The sequence below is a fragment of the Narcine bancroftii genome, chromosome 14 (assembly GCF_036971445.1).
Source record: "Narcine bancroftii isolate sNarBan1 chromosome 14, sNarBan1.hap1, whole genome shotgun sequence".
Taxonomy (NCBI): Eukaryota; Metazoa; Chordata; class Chondrichthyes; order Torpediniformes; family Narcinidae; genus Narcine; species Narcine bancroftii.
The window spans coordinates 50555695-50577654 of NC_091482.1; the positions used below are offsets into that span (position 1 = coordinate 50555695).

The 21960-nt window shown below is 44.3% G+C and overlaps 1 protein-coding gene across 4 annotated transcripts in view; it reads right to left on the minus strand.

The window, feature by feature from the left end:
• efl1 (elongation factor like GTPase 1) overlaps positions 1 to 21960 on the minus strand; it is a 219356-nt gene that overhangs the window by 197170 nt on the left and 226 nt on the right. For 2 of the 4 annotated variants that reach the window (XM_069911660.1, XM_069911661.1), the window contains exons 2-7: positions 13543 to 13646; positions 11878 to 11945; positions 10058 to 10142; positions 8423 to 8556; positions 7690 to 7827; positions 1275 to 1489 (exon numbers count right to left, since the gene is read on the minus strand). In XM_069911660.1, the coding sequence (XP_069767761.1) occupies positions 1275 to 1489; positions 7690 to 7827; positions 8423 to 8556; positions 10058 to 10142; positions 11878 to 11945; positions 13543 to 13646 (744 nt within the window). Of the gene's footprint in view, positions 1 to 1274; positions 1490 to 7689; positions 7828 to 8422; positions 8557 to 10057; positions 10143 to 11877; positions 11946 to 13542; positions 13647 to 15323; positions 15344 to 21714; positions 21917 to 21960 lie in introns of those variants that run through there. The other 2 variants (XM_069911662.1, XM_069911663.1) reach the window with 2 other exon arrangements.

Consider the following 21960-nt stretch of genomic DNA (forward strand, 5'->3'; position numbering starts at 1 on the left):
AGGCATGGATAAATAAATGACAAGCAACATTCACACTGAAGAATCAGGCAATGACCACCTCCAACGATAACCCAGCTCACCTCTATCCCCTTAGGATGATCAGGCAATAAATGCTGGCCTTGCCAGCAATGCCCACATCCTGAAAATACACACACAAAAAGAGGTAAAGTGAAGATCATACTATTCACAAGGACAAGACAGATTCCACCATGGCTTCAACTTCACTTTTCTGCTTACTTTTCTTAAGCCTGAACTCCCCTGCTGTTCAAAGACCCATCAAGCTCTGACATGAATATATTCCATGACAGCCTCCACAGCACTCTGGAGATACAGAAATCCAAACATTCACAACATCCTGAAAGTAGAAATTCCTTTTCATTGTTGCCTTAAATGGGCAATCTCTTGTTCTGAAATTACATTCCCGATTCTAGATTGCCCCATGTGAGCAGACAACCTTTTAGCAATGACCTTGTGCAAGCATTCCAAACTTGTGGAACTTAAAGGGAAATGGCTGGGATATCCTCTATATTTAACAAAGCAGTTACTGATTCAACTGAGTTTTGACTTCAATGAACATCTCAATCAAGTATAGCAAGGGCAACCATTGTTACATTCTTGTTTGTCTCCAACAGCCAGCTTCATTCCATAAGACAAGAGCAGGAATAGGCAACTCAGCCATCGAGTCTGCCCCACCATTCAATCATGAGCTGATCCTTTTTCCCACCCGGCCTACTCCCCTTGACCTTTGATGCTTTTGCTAAACAAGTACAGGTACACAATCCTTTATCTGGACATCTAAAATCTGGAAAGCTCCAAAAACTGGCATTCTTTTCCTGGGGCTGGTACAGCAGAGGGGGAAGAGAGAGACAGCAGCATGACTCGGGCGGGCAGGGGAGGAGAGAGAGATGGCAGTGTGACTCGGGTGGGGGGGGGGGAGGGGAGAGAGATGGCAGCGCGACTCGGGTGGGCGGGAGGGTGGGAGAGATGGCAGCGCGACTTGGGTGAGCGGAGAGAGACGCCAGCATGACTAGAAGGGGGTGGATACGGCAACACAATTTGGGTGGGCTTAAATCTGGGGCAGCTGGCTTTTGTTCTGTTCCTCAAGGGTTCTGGATAAAGGATTGTTTACCTGCTTCTCCCACTCTCTCTGCCTCCTCTGTCCAAATGGAGATCTCCGTAGCTTTCTCATCTTCCTTTCACTCCCCTCTCCCTATTGAGCATACATTCGCATACATTCTCAGAATTTGGGCTTCCAGATTAAAGAATTTACATACCTGAATCCCCAGCCATCAATAGCACTTCCAAAAATCACATTTCCTTGCTCAGGGGCAAAGTAAAGGTGTGAATCATCTGTTTCCTCCAGTCCAGTACTCCAGTCGTAAACCTGTCCCTTGGCCTTGGCTTCTGAACTGGGCTCTGGGGCGACATCCATTTCTGCTCTCTCTTCCAATATTTTGGAAGTAAAGAGACTCCCTGTTACCGCATTTACCTAAAACAATCAGATATTATTGTACAGTGAGAGAAATTAATTCATTTTCTCACTTGGCAAAACATTTTATGCTGTCTATAGTTAAATAAAAGGTATTCGAGAATATCTCAATCTTCATCACCACAGTAAAACCCTGGTTATCTGCTATTCAAGCAACTGGCAGCCTCGAGCAGCCGGCAAAATAAAACACAGAAAAAAAATAGAGGTTAATAAGTGCAGAAGTTTGAAACTGGCATGCTTCACCGCTAGTTCACCCTTCCACATAGCATGCAACCTCAAGCAAGTCAATTCACAAATTCAACTGATTCCCATAGGTGCTGGATGCCAAGAGTTTTACTGTAGTATTATTTATTACTCCAAAATAAGATACAATCGTGATAAATAATAATCACCTCACATTTACAAATACTTCATAGTTCCTCACGAGTTCTCAGGCTTCTTCAACAAGACAAGAGACATCTCTCCCTTCCAATTAATTTACTCCTGCCATTCCCTGGACTCTTTCTCTGGTTTTCAATATGATATCGTTTTGCTTTTGATTTTTCCTGACTCTCAGACAAGCTTTGGTGTGAGAAATGCATCAGCTAAAAGCTCGTTAGCAAATTACGAGTAGAAGCTAGCTTTGCACTCTCATTATTTTCAATGGAAATGCAACCTACAACTGCAGTTCTAAACATCTACTCCCCAAAAATGTTTTTGAATAGATGAATTATCTTTTCAATCTCATGTTTTCTTTTTCCACGCTGTCAACTATATTGTGAGTATAGTTTCAGCAATGGGTTTAGAAATCTATTCCAATGAAGATTATTTGGACTGAAATCCAGAAATGCCAGTTTTACAAACTACCAACTTACTGAGCATCGTCTTGATGAGATATTTTGTTTGTACTCGACGTGTCATACTTGAACTAATTTTGCTTGCGTGAACAGACAGAAATGTTGCCATAGCTTTATTCAAACATGGCAAGGGAGTGGTGCTAGTACCCTGACAAACACCAACAGATCATCTACTCAGTCATTTATTTCTGTTTGTGATGCTTTCTATAAGCTGCCTCTCACACTATTTAAGAAAACCATGACAGCAATACAAAAGTCACTACATTAGCTGTGAAGCAATTTGGCACATGCTGAGAATGTGAAATAAATTAACAAACACAAGCTCTTCCTTCTTTGAAGTCAGACACATGAATGACAACAGGCAATCGAAAATCCCTCATAAGCAAAATTTCTGTGGAATAAATCATTTCACATTTATTTCTACTAAATAGACTCATGATCTAAGTGCAAACTATCCTTAACGTTACCGATTCATAATACTAAAACTGGACCTAAATGTATGACTCAGCAATAGTTCGAGTAACTTATTCAATTTATATTACTAAACAGATTGCTATGGCAGGGGTCGTGGAATCACTTCTGGGACTGAAGTTACAAATTCGCCAACACATAGAAATAGAGTCGTCCTCCGTTTAAATGTATTATAAACAAGTTAGCTGTTCATGAAGGTTTAAAATGACTGTACTGCTTTAACAAAGCAGTAATTGGCCCCATAATCATCAATGTCAAATAATAAACAAATTTATAAATGAGTTACATTGAAGTTCATATCCTGCATTGGGCAAGGAGACCTAGGAAGCAGCACATCCATCATTGCTATCATCTGTTAGTCAGCGGTGGAAATATTTCTTTAAATTTTTTTCCATCACTTAAAACAGAAATATGGTACAGTATATGCATTAGAGAGCAGGTGGTTTTTATTTTCAGTATAAGTGTTTAATTTTTTTTTAGTATTGGCAAATACTAGAGCGCATCGGATGCCCCCCAAGTTCCTCAACATGGTTATCCAACTGCACGAAAACCAACAAGGTCGGGTCAGATACAGAAATGAGCTCTCTGAACCCTTCTCCATTAACAATGGCGTGAAGCAAGGCTGTGTTCTCGCACCAACCCTCTTTTCAATCTTCTTCAGCATGATGCTGAACCAAGCCATGAAAGACCCCAACAATGAAGACGCTGTTTACATCCGGTACCGCACGGATGGCAGTCTCTTCAATCTAAGGCGCCTGCAAGCTCACACCAAGACACAAGAGAAACTTGTCCGTGAACTACTCTTTGCAGACGATGCCGCTTTAGTTGCCCATTCAGCCAACTCTTCAGCGCTTGACGTCCTGTTTTGCGGAAACTGCCAAAATGTTTGGCCTGGAAGTCAGCCTGAAGAAAACGGAGGTCCTCCACCATGACTACCAGCCCCCCCACATCTCCATCGGGCACACAAAACTCAAAACGGTCAACCAGATTACCTATCTCGGCTGCACCATTTCATCAGATGCAAGGATCGACAACGAGATAGACAACAGACTCGCCAAGGCAAATAGCGCCTTTGGAAGACTGCACAAAAGAGTCTGGAAAAACAACCAACTGAAAAACCTCACAAAGATAAGCGTATACAGAGCCGTTGTCATACCCACACTCCTGTTCGGCTCCGAATCATGGGTCCTCTACCGGCATCACCTACGGCTCCTAGAACGCTACCACCAGCGTTGTCTCCGCTCCCTCCTCAACATTCACTGGAGTCCACACTGCTGAAGATCCAGCTGCGCTGGGTGGGTCACGTCTCCAGAATGGAGGACCATCGCCTTCCCAAGATCGTGTTATATGGCGAGCTCTCCACTGGCCACCGTGACAGAGGTGCAACAAAGAAAAGGTACAAGGACTGCCTAAAGAAATCTCTTGGTGCCTGCCCCATTGACCACCGCCAGTGGGCTGATCTCGCCTCAAACTGTGCATCTTGGCGCCTCACAGTTCAGCGGGCAGCCACCTCCTTTGAAGAAGACCGCAGAGCCCACCTCACTGACAAAAGGCAAAGGAGGAAAAACCCAACACCCAACCCCAACCCACCAATTTTCCCCTGCAACTGTGTCTGCCTGTCCCGCATCGGACTTGTCAGCCACAAACGAGCCTGCAGCTGACGTGGACATTTACCCCCTCCATAAATCTTCGTCTGCGAAGCCGAGCCAAAGAAGATAAGTGTTTAATTGAATTTTTTGGGAGATGTTATGGATTCTCAGACAGTTGACACCAAGAGACACTTATCAATGATCCTTGAATAATTTTGGAAAATTTTTTAAATACAAGCAATTCAGGAGAACACTCATTTATAGCATGAAATAATGATCTTTCTCTGCAGTGTATTTTTAATAAATATACTGCTTACTCCCCATTTTGATTGTTTAAAAATACATATGCTCTTTCTGTTTGCTAGCCTTTGCCTTGTTTCCTTGTTATTTCTCACAGAACGTAAAACATTACCACACAGTGCAGGCCCTTCTGCCTATGACGATGTGCTGAACTAAAAATTGCTCCTTGCAACCTTATTTTATCTTGCAGTCTTTCTCCCCTTGCCCTGCTTTGTCAGTTCAATCTCTTTAGTTTGTAAATCCTGATTAACTCCATGGATACCACCTGCTTTCCACTGTTTGAAACTGTGTGTCAGGCCACTGTTTATAAAGAGTCGAAGCATGCAAATTCTCTCAAAAAATAGTCTCATTTATCTCTCTTCACTAATTTAATTTCAGCTAAGGAACATTCCTGGCTGTCTTACAGTACCTTCACCAATGCAGCCATTAAATTCTCGCCTGCAGGTTATTATCTTCCTGGGTGTCTCTTTTCATGTTGTTTATTCAACTTTCTGACATCAGTGTATTCCAGGGAACATTTTGGGTTAGGATCCAACTTCACCCTACCCATTTTCTTAACATTATCCTATACTATGCATGCATCTCAGCCTATTAGTTCTATTATTTTACTTGGATTACAAGGGACTATGTCAAGTTAAGTCAGCTCTATTTATCATTCATACCAGAACTGCCTAATGAAATAGCAAATTTACATAAACCAAGAGTTAAATACTAAAACACAATGCAATAAAAATCCATGATCTACTAGTGCACATATGTTTTCGGAACCGAGGAGCCTGATGGCTTGGGAGAAAAAACTGTTGCACTGTCTGGACATGTGGGCCCAAATGCTACGGTACCTCCTTCCAGATGGCAGAGGGGAGAAAAGCTTACAGGAAAAGTCCATCACAATGCTATTTGTCCTCCGCATGCATCGTGTGCTGTCGATGTCCATCATGGTCGGAAGAGGGGTCCCAATCATCTTCTCCGCTGACCTCACTATCCTCTGCAGGGTCTTACAGTCTGAGATGGTAGTTTCCAAACCAGGCAGTGACGCAATTACTCAAAATACTCCCAATACATTCTCTGTAGTACATGTTGACGATGGAGGGTGGGGGATGAACTTTCCTCAGACTTAGCAAGGAGTAGATAGAGGTGCTGCTAGGCTTTCTTGGCGTTGAAGGGACCAGGTGAGATTCTCCGCCAAGTGCGCACCAAAAATCTTGGGACTCTTGACGATCTCAATGGTAGAACCATCAACAGTCAACAGAGAGTGATCTCCCTGGGTCCTCCTGAAGTCGACACCATTTATTTTGTTTTATTAATGTTCAGATGCATGTTGTTGACTCTGCACCAATCTGTTAACGACTGTACCTCATCTCTGTACGGCGACTCATCATTCTTGCTAAGAAGCCACCACCATGGTCGTGTCATCAGTCAGCAGAGTGAACAGCAGTGGACTAATCACAGAGCCTTGGGGGACCCCCATATTCAATGTAATGGTCTTAGAAATGCTGTTTCCAATCTAGACTGCATGAGGTCTCCCCGTCAGGAAGTCAAGAATCCAATTACAGAAGGAGGTGTTTCGGCCCAGCAGGCTCAACTTCCTTATCAGGTACTGAGCATGACTGTGTTGAATACCAAAATGAAATCAATAAACAACATTCAAACATATGTGTCCTTATTTTCCAGGTGGGTGAGGGCTAGATGGAAGGTGGTGGCGATGGCATCGTCCGTAGAGTGGTAGGATCTATATGCAAACTGCAAGGGGTCCAGTGAGGGGGGCAGCAAGAGCTTGATGTGCCCCATGACGAGACTCCCAGAGCACTTCATGATGGTAGTCGTGAGTGCAACAATGAAACAGGACACAGACGATTTCTTTGGCATGGGGAGGATGGTGGCAACTTTGAAGCACGTTGGAAACGTGGCGCTACTTAGGGAGATGTTAAAGTTGTCGGTGAGAACATCTGCCAACTGAGCAGCACATCCTCTGAGCACTCTGCCAGGAATGTTAACCAGACCAGCAGCTATTTGTGGGTTGACCTTGCCTAACATTCTCCTCACATTTGCCAATGTAAAACACAGTGCCTGATCATTTGGAGGAGAGGTGGTCTTCTTTGCTGCCACATCTTTTTTCGTCTCTAGAAAGGCATCACCAACCCTGGCAGATGGTGTAGTCTTGTGGTCAGTGACATCTTGGATACCCTTCCACATGTGTCGCGTGTCCTTGCTGTCCTAAAAGTGACTATGAATTCGCTGGGTATGTGCACACTTCACCTCCTTAGACAGCTTGGCTCTCACAATATCTCAGGCTACCTCGTCGCCTGCTCTGAAAGCAGGGTCTCGGCTCCTCAGCAGCATACACTCCTCTGCAGTCATGCATGGCTTCTGGTTAGAGTGAGTAATGATGGTCTTGGGCACAGTGAAATCGTCAGTACACTTTCTAAGGTAGCTGGTCAATGATGTGGTCTACTCCTCCAAGTTGACGCAGTCACCACTGGTTGCTGTTTCCTTGAAGAAGTCCTGAGGTGCATGGATGGTTCCTGCTGGCCAGGTTTTTAACCTGCTTCGGAACCGGTCTGGAGCGTCTGATGAACAGTCCACTCAATACGTGTCAGAGATGTTCGTAAACACAAGGTTCAACGTGTTCATTCCTCTCGATGACGTGTGTTCGCTTTGAATATGGGCATCATGCCATTCTGCTTTAATTCCATCAGTGTTCCCTCATATGTGTCATCAGTTTACAAATCTCCTTGGATACATGCCACAAAAGTAATTAATGTCCTCATCAATAAGACAGATAAAACTTTCTCAAAAGGTGCCATAAATCAAAATAAATCAATACAGTATCGATTTTAAGTATTTGAGCCATATCATTTAGCCTTTTTGAAATAATTTTGATTAAAGTGTACCTCAGTAAATAAGTGCCCAAAGAAAAATACGTAAATATGTGTCATCGTTGGCAAATTACATATGAAATATCCAAATAAAAGTCGAGTGAGCACAATTAGCCAATTTATCTTACCTGTTCCAGAATCTTCTGCAAATGAATGTAAGCCTCAAATGGAGTTAGCTTCAGCTCAATGATCAGTCGATCTATTTTGTTAATTACTAAAACCGGGCGAATGTTTTCCAGCCAGGCCTGGCGCAACACTGCCTGCGTCTGAAAATTAAACAGCAATTGTTCTCTTCAAATTACCCAATGTAATCATATTAAATCACTGTTGTTTCGTTATTAAAAACATAGTGCTGCATTCAAGATCATTTATTTTGCAGCAAAATCTCCAGAATTTGTTAAGCTTACTTGGGGAGAAACTAATTTGGGCAAATAAATAATTTCACATTTAGAGAATTAGGACATAATAATGACCGACAGCGAAGTTATTTTGTTTAAATTCAATTAAGTTCACTATTATAGTTTTTTTTTAAAAACAAATACCAGTTTGGGTGCAGCAAAAAAGAATTTTGGTGCATATGTACATTGTCCAACGTATCTGACAATAAACATAATCTTTATCTTACTTGCTGCAGCCGAGCAGTTACTTTTTTGGGGGAAAAACAACTACAATTAAATTACCCCCACATAGAAAGAAATAATACATATAAGTAATCAATAAATATTAACAATCTTCAAATTATTCAGAATCTTGGAGGCCAATTTATTTTTTGATCAGATATATAATCTCCTCTCGTGAAGGCAATGACTCTCAGTTTCATTTTCAAATAGATGTTCCAAATTGTCAGTGGTTAAAGTTTACCTGAGGACAAACACCTTCAACAACATCGACGACGACCACAGCACCATCACACACCCGCACGGCAGTTGACACTTCAGAGGAAAAATCCACATGGCCAGGAGAATCTATCATATTGATGAGATACTCTTGATCATCTGAGAATCAGAAGTTATCATACATTAGATTTCACAAGGCATTTTCCAAGTCAAACCTGGAGTGCAGTCATTCATGAATCTATCCTTTAAATTCTATAATTGCGAGTTGTAATTTTCAGGCTCATTGATGACATTCAGTCGAAGAATAAAACAAAGGGCTTTCATTGTCAGTAAATGCAACTGGTTAAAATTCATGAGGTACTCCTCTAAAAATACTGTCATTTATTTCTAAAATTGGGTATCTCGAGCAAGGTGAGCATTAATTGCTCATCTCAAGCTGTCCTTGAGAATTGATGGTCAGCCACCTTCTTCACTGTTGAACTTCTTGTGGTTCAGATGCTCCCACAGCACTGTTGGGCAAGAAGTTCCAGGACCTAGACCTAGCAACAATGATGGGCCATCAAGTCAGGTTGATGCATGATGCTGTGTCCATTCAATTATTGTTCGTCCTATTTGGCGGTAAAGTTTGCAAGGAAGGTGCTATCGAAGCAACTAAAGCATTATTTCAAAAGTACTCTCTGCAATTGGTGGACAGAATGAATGTTTGGGTGGTTTTCTCAAATGCCATTAACTTCAACTTCCAATCTATGAGCCTGAACGTGGATTACTTCTACATCAACTGACATTTGTAAAGACTGAAGTTTGCACTTAAATGCGTCCCTGTAGCTGAGACCAACCTTTTTTTCTAAACTGATTTATCACTGGAAATGGCAGCCCTGATTGTGCTTGGATTGAACATCTTACTATTTAAGAACCAAGCACTCACAGACAAGAACACAGATTTCTTTCTCTGAATAACCTTAATGAACTCGATGGCTTTTAATGACATTATAATGTGATCAACGTTATAAATGATTAATTTTAAAAGAAAACTAACTGAATTTAAATTCCACAGTTTGAACACCTAGCGGCACAAGGACAGCTTCCTCCCCTCTGCCATCAGATTTCTGAATGGACAATGAACCACAGACACTATCTCACTTTCTCTTATTTTTGCACTAATTTATTTAAGATTTTAAATGTAAATTTTATAGCAATATTTGCACTGAAATGTTGCTGCAAAAGAACGAATTTCATGACACGTTCAAAATAAATTTAGATTCTGATTCAGAATTCGGATCCATGGATAATTAATCCAAGTTTGTGATTACTTATCTCCACTGCACCTACCATTGTAAAGATTTTTTTTAAATGATGAGGATTTTGAGAGACTATTAAGCTCCTTCATCTGGTTTGGGAATCTAGGACAAGGGGCCACAAATTCAACACAAAAGAGATATTTTCTTGGCGGAAGATCGAAAACAAAGTGATGGCTCTGTTTTATAAAAAGGATAAAACGTGGATAAATGTTTGAAATACAGGAACATACATTGATATCAGAAGGGGAACAATACAATATCATACTTTTGAATTATTCTGGCAAGGAGCAAGTTAAACAACAGTTCTCGTGTGCTGTACTATTCTATGATCTCATAGTGTGCAACTCTATGGAATAATTTACCTGTATTGAAGTGCAATGATATGGAACTGGATTTCATTGTGATTCCTCGGATCTGCTCATCTTCTCGACTGTCCATATAGCGTAACTACAAAGAGCACAGGAAACCACAGGCTTACCGATTTCAGTTGCATTTATAAAACATGAAGAACTTAAGCTGCTTATGGTTTATTGGTGCAATTTTCACAACTTAAATGTGTTATAAATTAACATGTGTTCCAAGATATACTGGTGTGGCAGTGTCCCTCACTCAACTGATATATTTTCAATAAAATATGAACAAATCACAAATGGAAAATTTTGCCGCAAACCGTATACAAATTCTGACACCCTACCTCGTATCCTTAAAATAACTTAAATGTTTGTTGAGAAAACAAAATGGTAAAATGACTAGAAAAGTCTGAGAAATATTCAAGGAAAATAATTAGCTCCAAATTGAGTTCACAACATATTTATACCAACTTCCCATGGGAGGTATTTAGGGTTCTTATAGCAGAGGCTGAGTTGATGGCAATTTATTATGGCATCAAAATGTGAGAAAAACTTGTCAGCAGTCTTAATATTTAAAAAATCCAACGGTGTATAAAGCTCTATTCCGCTTGAAAAAAAATAATTGCAATATTGACTTCATATACTTGAAATTAATATTCACAATAAATTAATGCAAATTATATTTTTGAAATAAATTCCCATTTTAATTTAGCCAATCTCCTTTGCCTGAAAAGCTACACCCCCAGGGTATCTGAAAGGATGGTAAGGCAACTACATTCCCACTGTGTGTTCATATTACACAAAACTGGCTACTAAAAAGTGCTCAGTATTTTAATTTCTCTTGCGGCACTATTTAAAGAAAGACATCCAAGCCAATATTTACTCCACAACCAGAATCTTTAAAACCTTACTCACTTACGCATGTGGGACCTTGCTGTGTGGAAAACACCTGCTGCTTTCCCTATTTTACAATAGAGCCAGTGCTTTATTTGGAATATGAAGTTTCTTTTCCACTAGTGTAAATATGCCCATGATTCTGAACAGCTGTCCTCTGATAAATGGAATGTGAAACAAATTTAATTCAATCCAAGTTTTCAATCGTAGGCCTGGTGGAACAAATTGTTTTGTTTATATAGCGAGGTGAATAGCCAAACAGAACCAACTTCAAAGGAGTGATAATATGATCTCACTACATTCCTTGCTTGCAGCTGAAATGCAAATAAAAATCACGGATGTGTTGTCTTGCCATTTCTCGGAGAGTAAAAATTTTCTCCATTACCTGCAACTGAATCAATGTTCAGGTGTACCAGAATTGTATTGCAATAACTTGGAAATCTGATATTTCTCCAGGTGGCCTGCAGAAATTCAAAGTTGTATTCCTTTGGGAAAAAAAAAACCTCTGATATGAGGAATAAATATCCTATGTCTTTACAAATTTGACACCCGTATACCCAAATAATGGGATTGAATTTATAATGACATTCTTCCAATGCCTCTAGACCCGTGAGATTCTCCTCTGAATGTTTATGATCTGGAAATAATTGCTGGATGACATCTTTCTCCGCAAGCCATAGAATTTCTTTCTTTTTTATACCCATAAAGTTACTTTATATTACTTTACATATTTTTTAAGGGGGTGGTTGGGAGTTTTGGGGTGCTTCTCAATATTTATATTATTATAATAATCATAATTACTACATGTATGGAAAAATTTAACGTAAAATATTTAAAAAAAACATTCAGGTGCACCGCTAACACATTAAGAAAGTAAAATATCAACAAAATTACTTTTCAGATGGTTAAGAATCTCATTCAATTATCGATCTGCTTACCTTTCCTGCAAGCCGATTAGAAATGATCCCATTGCTCGCAATAAGACTGTCAGCTAAGGTGGTTTTTCCTAGAAAAGTGTTAGCCACAAAAACATATTTGAACTAATAAATTGCTTGTAACACAACACAGAAATATTCCTCAAATTCTGCTCAGCCACTTTTTGTAACAATAATATACTTTTAATGGAGGTAGTTTGAGACACTTTATAGGCACAATAGAATCAAAATCAAAAATTTACACTAACACAGAGGAAGATAAATTAGGGTAGATAATACAAATCTTGATCAAAGAGGCAAGGTTTGAGAAGGATCAAATCTGTTTAAGCAGATAATTCCAGAGCTGAAATAGACTGCATTCCGCAGTTTTAAACAGTTTAATATTGACCAATTAAGTTTATCCATCTCACAAGCACCATTGATAGTCAGAACGGTTGACATAGCAGTTAGCACAATGCCTTTACAGCATTGGTGATCGGGACTGCTGTCTGAAAGTTTGTTCGTTCTCCCCGTGCTCCGTTTTCTTCTAACCATTCAAATTGTACTGGGATGAAGGTTAATTGGGTGTAAGTTGGGCACCACGGACACGTGGGCCGAAATAGCCTGTTTCTGTGCTGTATGGCTACATTTAACATCGACATGATTCTTTCTTGATTTTTGTGAAATTACATAAAAACTACTTACACTAAAATTCACTGCCATTAGTAGACCACTTCTATTTGTGTGGATGTGATAGACATGGCCTTAGCACTATCAATTCCCACTAGCATCATGAGGTACTGTGTGGCACAATGTGAGGGACCACCAACAGAACAGCACAGTAAAACTTTGATAGCTTTCTAAGCCATACACAAAGGCATTAAAGAAAGCAAAGAGTTTAAAATAATATTTTTGAAAGAAAACACAAGTACAATTAAAATATTAAACAATTAAAAGCATTTAATGAGATAATTAAATCATAAACAAATCAAATTATTTACTTCTCTCACTCATAAGCATTTCTCTCCATTGAAATGAATGGAGTCCCTGTTCCTGTGCAGCACAATGCAGGCAAATTTCCTATCATAGAGGTTAGGGAGTTGCCACACGTTTACATTATGCTGAAGGGGCACAATGTCAAACCACTGCTGGGAAATCACTAGTGAAAAGCAATCAGCAGGTTTGGATTTCCAATGTTCACAGAGGAATTCCAAACATGGCAGCTTGTGTTGAAAATTGCTAGTAATTCCCTTCAAGCTGTGGCCTTAAGTTCAGATCTAGAACTATCCACCACGTAATGGTGGCGCCATGGTGCGGCGAATGGGGCTGCAGTCTCACAGCTTCAGCAATACTATTCAATCCTGATCTCCGGGGCTCCGTGTGGAGTCTCCCTGTGACTGTGTGGGCCCTCTCTGCGCCCTCCTAGTTTCCTTCCACATCCCAAAGGCGTGGCAGGTTAATTGACCACTGTAAATTTTCATTTGTGTGGAGGTGAGTGGTAGAATCTGGGGGATTGATGCAAATGTGAGGAGAATAAAAAGGAATTAGTCTAGCTGGATGGATGATTGTTGGTAAGGATAGTGAATTGAAAAACCTGCTTCCGTACTGTATTATATGTATTGATGTTGGAGATCCAATAATATGAACTAATAAGTAAAAATTGCAAATAAATCAAGAGAGAAATCTTACCATGGTCCACGTGAGCTACAATGCAGATATTGCGAATGTTGGCAGTATTCTTTTGCAGATCAATGATATTTGCCAAATTAGTGTGACCCATGTTAATTTTAATTCTGTAATGACATACAAATTAAATGATGACATTGTATATTCCATGAATCATAACGGAACTTCACATTCCTGATCCAAATTCAGAAAGCCATAAACCAGAAAATGCAAAAACTATTTAGTAATCCAGGTTAGTTCGTGATACAGAATTCAGTGATGCACAAATGATGATGAATAGCCAAAGCCAAATAAATGCAAAAATCAGTAATAGCTGCAGTTGCTACATTCAGTGAAAATAGTTGACAGCTCCCCAAGACTGTGACATCCTGACTGCAGTGATATAATGCCATATTCAAGTTTAATGTCATCTGATTATGCAAGTACAACCTAACAACACAACCTTCTTCAGTCCTCTGTGCAAAAACATGCAGAAACTCAACACGACATAAACACAGACAGTCAATGCAGTACCTATATTGAAATAATTAAACAACGCTTCATAAATAGTAACCTCAGAGGGTTAGCATGAGCAGTTCATTCATTTAGCAGGCCTCACAGCCCATGGAATTCAATATGCACCGGGATATTTTTCTCGAAATTTTGCAAATGAATTGTGAGAAATGTATTCAAGTACTCATGCATGTCCGACAGCAAGTTCCTCCTCTAGCTCCATCTGCAATCCTTAAAGTGAAAGAAAATTTCATGATTCCTCTGAAGAAGAACACAACATTTGGGACATCATGTACAAGGTGTTGGTGAGACCTGTGCTGAAGTGCTGTGGGCAATTCTGGTCACCCACCTCAAGAGTGCAAATGAGATTCACCAGGATGTTGCCAAGAATGGAGGGCTTGAGTTACGAAGAGTGGCTGGATTGGATGGGTTTTTATTCCCTGGAGCAGAGGAGGTTGAGAGGTGACCTTGTAGAGGTTTATAATGTTACGCAAGGGCACAGATAAAGTGAATACTCCCAGATTTCATTCAGGGGAGTCAATTCTAGACCAACAGGGCATTGGTTTAAGGCGACAAGAGAAAGATTTAAAAGGGATGCGAGGGGTAGTATTTTCACTGAGTGTTGTCTAGATCTGGAACAAGGTGCCAGAGGATGCTAAAGAAATAGATATAATTGCAGCCTTCAAGGGACATTTGGATAGATATACTGTATAGATAGGAAGTGTTTTAGAGGAATAAAGGTCAGGTACATTAAAAATAGACCAGGATGCCAACGATTGGCATGAACGAGTGGGCAGAGGTCCTATTCCATGATATATGTCTCCAAGAACAACTTTACCACCTTATGTAAAACCTTCTTTCTCATTGAATATTACAAATGAAAATGCATTCTTGAGAGATTATTTTTCAACAGTAACGATCAGTGCTGGTTGACTGACACTTAAGTGAGTTGCTTTGAAATCTCTTAAGTGACAAGTAGGTATGTTTGGTCATACGAGTGGCTGCAGATGCCCATCAACTTCCAGCCTTCAGTTTGAATGGAGGTATACATATTTTTTAAAACTTATCAAATACAAGTCAGAGAGCATAATAATATAACCCACAAACTGTTGTTTGTTAGGGTTACAACTTCACTTAAACCTGCCGGCCCTGCTTCAGACACCTTGAGGGTAAATAATAGTTCATTCCAGCTCTCCAATAAATGTTGCATAAATCCTCTCTATATCTCCCTTTCCTGAAATTTCCTTATTATATCCTAGCCTGAAACTTATTCCCTGACTATATCTACGTACCTCGACTGGATGCAGCATGTAACTCTCTCTTGAATACCTATAAATCAACATACAAGGTCACCCCAATTAGATCCCACCTGATTCATATTCACTCCTGAATATCTTTTTATTCTGTACATAAATATCAATTTTTTTTTTAAAGTGCCAGTCTGTTAATCACACCTGAGCATTAGTTGTTTAACCCAGATTCAGATCCAAGATCCATTTTAAATATTTGAAATAAAAACAGAAAATTTGAAAATATATTTGACAGCTACACAAGGACCCTGGTTAGATCCCTCTTGGATTATTGTGTTCAGTTCTAGTCACCTCATGACTGGAAAGATGAGGATACCATAGAGGGTGGAGAGAAGATTTACTAGGATTGTAAATCTGGTTTAGAGAGTGTACCTTATGGATAGGTTGGTATTTTCTCCTTGGAGCGACGATGAGGAAAAGATGATAATTGGCATTGATTGTGAATGGCCAACACAAGGGGGCAAGGTTCTTGGGAGGAAGTACAGAGAACTGCAAGAGGTCGGTTCTTCACAGAGAGTGGTGGATGCATGGAATGTGGTGCCAACAATGGTGGTGAAGACAGGTACAATAGGATCGTTTAAGAGACTAAAAACCCAACACCCAACCCCAACCAACCAATTTTCCCTTGCAACCGCTGCAATCGTGTCTGCCTGTCCCGCATCGGACTGGTCAGCCACAAACGAGCCTGCAGCTGACGTGGACTTTTTACCCCCTCCATAAATCTTCGTCCGCGAAGCCAAGCCAAAGAGATAGGTACATGGAATAGAGAAAAATGGAGGGTTAATCAGTAGGGAAATTCTACACAGATGGTATAGGCTGTTGTGTCAAAGGCCCTGCACTGTGTTGTTGATTTCTATGTTCCATGTTCTAAACAGAAAAATCTATAGGTGCTGTGATTCCTTGCAATACATAAATGTTCTGGGGAAACTGAACAGGTCAGGCAGTGTCTACAAGAAGTAAAGGTTACATTTTGGGCCTGGGCCCTTTGTCAAGGAATGAGCTCATGGAGGCCACAACCAGATGCAGCAGATGTCCTCTGTAGATTCACAAGTGAGTGTGGGTTTCACTTAGAAGGACTGTTTGGGGTCCCAAATGGTGATGAGGGAGGAAGTGTGGGTGCAAGTGAGGAATTTCTTGTGGACACAGGGATCAGTACCAAGTGGCAGGGATGAGCATAAAAAGTATAGGAGGGAACAGTCCCTGCAGAAAGCAGAGAGAGAAGGCAGAGGTGATTGGTGTTTTGATCATGTTGTAGGTGGCATCCCACGCATCATCTTCTACTATTTCTGCCACCTACTATGTGATTCCACAACTAGACACATATTCCCCTCTCCTCCTTTCACAGGGACCGCTCCCTCCGTGACTCCTTGTCCACTCCTCCCTCCTCACCAATTGTTTCATTAGGACCTATCCCTGTCTCCGCAGGAGCTACTCCACTTGCGCCCACACCTCTTCCCTCAGCAACATTCGGCCCAAACAATCCTTCCATGAGAAGCAAATTTCACATGTGAACCTGCAGGGGACATCTACTGCATCCGGTGCTCCTGCTGTGGTCTCCTCTACATCAGAGACACTGGACGCAGACTGGGAGATTGGATTATTAAGCACCTCAGCTCTGTCCACCGCAAAAGCGTGGATCTCCAAGTGGCCACCCATTTCAATTCTCCATCCCATTCCCTTGCTGACATGTCTGTCCATGGTCTCATGTGCTGCCAGACTGAGTCCTCCCATAAATTGGAGAACAACACATTTTCTGACTGGGCACTCTCCAACCTGGCTGTTGTTAAAACCCACCCCGCCAACCTTCCTATTCCCCTGTTGTCTCTCCTTTCCCTGTCTCCATTGGCACAGTCATGATTAATTCTACCCAGTCCATTATTATATTCAATTAACACCTTTTGTTGGTCTGGATTCCTCCCCAATTGTTTGAATTCTGAGACTTTCTGATATATCCTGATTCTGAATTTTCCTTGAAGAAGGGTTCAAGACCCAAAACGGCAGCAACATTATCCTAAGAGGTTTTTATGCATAATTAAGTAGCGTTATCGCCTGCTCAAGTGTAAAATAAAAGTGGATTTGCCTTTTATGCAGAGGACAGTCCTTTTATGTAGCCCAGAGCAGTGCACTGGCTTCTCAGGGCAAAAGGTGGTGGAATGTGCAGCCCAGTAGCAGCCACTCTGTGACAGCCCAACCATCCCGCTGCTTGATAGCTTCACTGCCCTGCTGCCTGACAGCTCCCAGGCACTGCTGCCTGACAGCCCTGCCACCCCACTCCCTGACAGCCCTGCTGCCCCACTGCCTGACAGCCCTGCTGCCCCACTGCCTGACAGCCCTGCTGCCCCACTGCCTGACAGTGGCACGAGAGGGGCAGGGGGAGCAGCATGAGGGAGCGGGCGGTATGAGCGAGCGTAGCCTGACAGCTCCACCAGCCACTCTGTGGCAGCACAGCTAGGCAATGGGACTGTCAGCATGACAACAATCATCTTACCTTCCGTTTCGAGGCGCTTTCAGCAACAATCTAATGCAAGAGGTGGAGTGACTTCACATCTAAGTCACTCAGCAGATGGAAGATAGCGTGAATTCAAGTGGTCAATCCACCTTTGGACCTTTTATGGAGGTAAGTGCAACGATGTAAAAGCAGAGAATCTCTGTCCACATTTTTTTTTCCTCTATAAAAGACCGGCTGAGTTCCTCTAGCATTTTGGTGTGTTTACTATAATCACAGCATCTGTAGCCTATTGTGTTTCACTGAACTCATCATGGGTGTAGGAGACAGCACCAATGTAGTTGACAATGTAGCAGAGGACGATTCGGGGAGCCTTGTAGGCTTCTAGCATGGACTGCTTCTCAAAGCCAACAAAAAGGCCAGCATAGCTGGGCCCATGCAGGCATCCACGGCTACCCCTTTGACTTGGAGAAAGTGGGATGAGCCAAAGGAAAAGATATTAAGGGTGAGAACAAGTTTTGCCAGGCAGAGGAGAGTTGTTGTGGAGGGAGACTGGTTAGGTCTGTTGTTGAGAAGGAAACAAAGGGCTTTGAGGCCTTCTTTAGTATGCTGGGTGGTTACATAGAGATTGGATGCCCACAGTGAAAAATAAGGGGTTCTGGAAGTGACGAACAGCGTGTGAGGTATCATTGATGAAGGTAAGAAGGGACTGGACTGAAGGGACAAAATGGAATCGAGGTAAAATGATACCAAGGTTAGAGTTGGGGTCTCTGGGGCGGAGGGTTTGCTCCTACCTTGACAAAGGGCTTAGACCACAAATGTTGCTACTCTTAAATTCCTATAAATGCTGCCAGGAGTTTCTCCAGCACTTTTTAAGTATTACAGAAAATACACACAAGATCTGAAAGATTCTGCAAAGAAAGGTCAGCATTTCCACCACTTCAGATCTCTCAAAGCACTTGTCAAGTACAGTCACAGCTGCTGAATAGGAAAAGGAGCAAGTTGCAAGTCAATTTGCACTGACCGATAAATTGGAACACAATAACTGACCAGAAAACCAAAAGAACCCCATTGTTTCTGCTCGAATAGTGCTACAGAATCCTCAAAGCCCTGCCGCCCCTCTCCCTGACAGTGTAAGCAGCTTGAGTCTCAGCCTGAATATGCCTGAGATTGTCTGATCTATGAAATTAAGCAGGCTCAGGACTAGTCAGGAACACCAGATGCTGCAGGTTTCTGTGAGGGGTGCTGGACAAAGTGGAAACTCTCTGTCCGCCTTACAGAAGACAAAAATTAAAGAATTTCACGTACGTTATATTCTAAAATGTAGTATTACCTGACAATACTGGAACCTTTACCTTTTAACCTCTACCTTTGTCAATGCAGCACACAAGACATCTGGGCCACAAGACATTGGAAAGAGAAAGGCTATTTCTTTCCCAGAGATAGAGGCTCTGAGGATCTGTCCTGGAGCCTCCACGTCAATGCAATTATGAAGAAGCCTCGCTATACTTTGTGAGGTGTGTGAGAAGATTTAGTATGTCACTTCTACAGGTGTACCTTGGAGAGCATTCTGGCTGGTTGCATCACTGTCTGGTACGGAGGTGCTAACGCTCAGGACAAGAAAAAACACCAGAGGGTTGTTAACTCAGTCTGTGACATCACAGGCACCAGACTTCACTCCATCAAAGGCATTTACAAGAGGCGGTATCTTAAGAAAGCAGCATCTATCCTTGTGGACCCCCACCACCTAGACCATGCCCTCTTCACTCTGCTACCATCGGGATAAAGGTACAGGAGCCTAAAGACGAGCACTCAGCAGCACAAGGACAGCTTCTTCCCCGCTGACATCAGATTCCTGAATGATCAATGAACCAAAGACACTGCCTTACATTGACTTTTCGTGCACTATTTTTATGTATTTTTGTAAGGTGGTTTATATAAATGTTTGCACTGTGTTGCTACTGCAAAATAATGAATTTTGTGACTGGTTCATGAGAATAAATTCTGATTCTATACAGCCCAGAGGGAGGGGGAAGGGGGGAGGGAGGGAGGGGGAAGGGGGAGGGAGGGAGGGGGAAAGGGGGAGGGAGGGAGGGGGAAAGGGGGAGGGAGGGAGGGGGGAAAGGGGGGAGGGAGGAGGGAGGGGGAAAGGGGGGAGGGAGGGAGGGAGGGGAGAAGGGGGAGGGAGGGAGGGAGGGAGGGGAAAGGGAGGGAGGGAGGGAGGGGAAAGGGGAGGGAGGGAGGGAGGGGGAAAGGGGAGGGAGGGAGGGAGGGGAAAGGGGAGGGAGGGAGGGAGGGGGAAAGGGGAGGGAGGGAGGGAGGGGGAAAGGGGAGGGAGGGAGGGAGGGGGAAAGGGGAGGGAGGGAGGGGGAAAGGGGAGGGAGGGGAGGGGGAAAGGGGAGGGAGGGAGGGGGAAAGGGGAGGGAGGGGGAAAGGGGAGGGAGGGGAAAGGGGAGGGAGGGGGAAAGGGGAGGGAGGGAGGGAGGGGGGAAAGGGGAGGGAGGGAGGGAGGGGGAAAGGGGAGGGAGGGAGGAGGGGGGAAAGGGGGGGAAGGGGAAAGGGGGGAAGGGGAAAGGGGGGAAGGGGAAAGGGGGGGAAGGGGGAAGGGAGGGGGGGAAGGGGGGGAGGGAGGGGGAAGGGGGGAGGGAGGGGGGAAAGGGGGGGAGGGAGGGGGGAAAGGGGGGGAGGGGAAAGGGGGGAAGGGGAAAGGGGGGAAGGGGAAGGGAGGGGGGGAAGGGGGGGAGGGAGGGGGAAAGGGGAGGGAGGGAGGGAGGGGGGAAGGGGGGAAGGGGAAAGGGGGAAGGGGAAAGGGGGGAAGGGGAAAGGGGGGAAGGGGGAAGGGAGGGGGGGAAGGGGGGGAGGGAGGGGGGAAGGGGGGGAGGGAGGGGGGAAAGGGGGGGAGGGAGGGGGGAAAGGGGGGGAGGGAGGGAGGGGGAAAGGGGAGGGAGGGGGAAAGGGGAGGGAGGGGGAAAGGGGAGGGAGGGGGAAAGGGGAGGGAGGGGGAAAGGGGAGGGAGGGGGAAAGGGGAGGGAGGGGGAAAGGGGAGGGAGGGGGAAAGGGGAGGGAGGGGGAAGGGGAGGGAGGGGGAAAGGGGAGGGAGGGGGAAAGGGGAGGGAGGGGGAAAGGGGAGGAGGGGGAAAGGGGAGGGAGGGGGATAGGGGAGGGAGGGAGGGAGGGGGAATGGGTGGGAGGGAGGGAGGGAGGGGGAAAGGGGAGGGAGGGAGGGAGGGGGGAAAGGGGGGAAGGGGAATGGGGGGAAGGGGGAAAGGGGGGAAGGGGAAAGGGGGGAAGGGGAATGGGGGAAGGGGAAAGGGGGGTAGGGGAAGGGAGGGGGGGATGGGGGGGAGGGAGGGGGGGAGGGGGGGTGGGTGGGGGGGAAGGGGGGGTGGGTGGGGGGAAAGGGGGGAGGGAGGGGGGATTGGGGGGGTGGGTGGGGGGGAAAGGGGGGGGGGGGAGGGGGGAAGGGGGAAAGGGGGGGAGGGAGGGGGAAAGGGGGGGAGGGAGGGCGGAACGACTCCGGTTTCCTCCCACCGTTCAAAACATACTGGGGGTGGGTGGGGGGCGGCACGGGCTCGTGAGCCGATCTGGCCTCTTACCACGCAGCGTGTCTAAATTTAAATGTAAATGAAGATTCAAAGACTTATTTAAGGACTCTTGACTCCCTCCCCCTCCCCTCCCCCCTCCCCCCCCTCCCCTCCCCTCCCCCTCCCCCTCCCCTCCTCCTCCCCCTCCCCCCTCCCCTCCTCCTCCCCCTCCCCCCTCCCCTCCTCCTCCCCCTCCCCCCCTCCCCTCCTCCTCCCCCTCCCCCCTCCCCTCCTCCTCCCCTCCCCCCTCCTCCCCTCCCCCCTCCTCCCCTCCCCCTCCCCCCTCCCCTCCCCCTCCCCCTCCCCTCCCCCTCCCTCTCTGGATTTTGCACAATCTGCTCACATTTCTTGACATTGGTTGACCTGGGTGCATTTGGCCCACAAGAAAAAAGAATTTCATGGGCTGGGATGTGATGTCATGTGTGTCCTCTGACAACCTTCCCCTGGGGCCCCACATGAGAGGAGCAGAAGGGGCCGAGGGCCGGAGCCGGCCGACAGATTCGCCGGGACCCCAAGGCCCGGGCCGGCGAGCCGCTGAAGGGCGCCGGCCCCCCACCCGCCCGCTGGAAGAGCGCAGGAAACCCGGCCA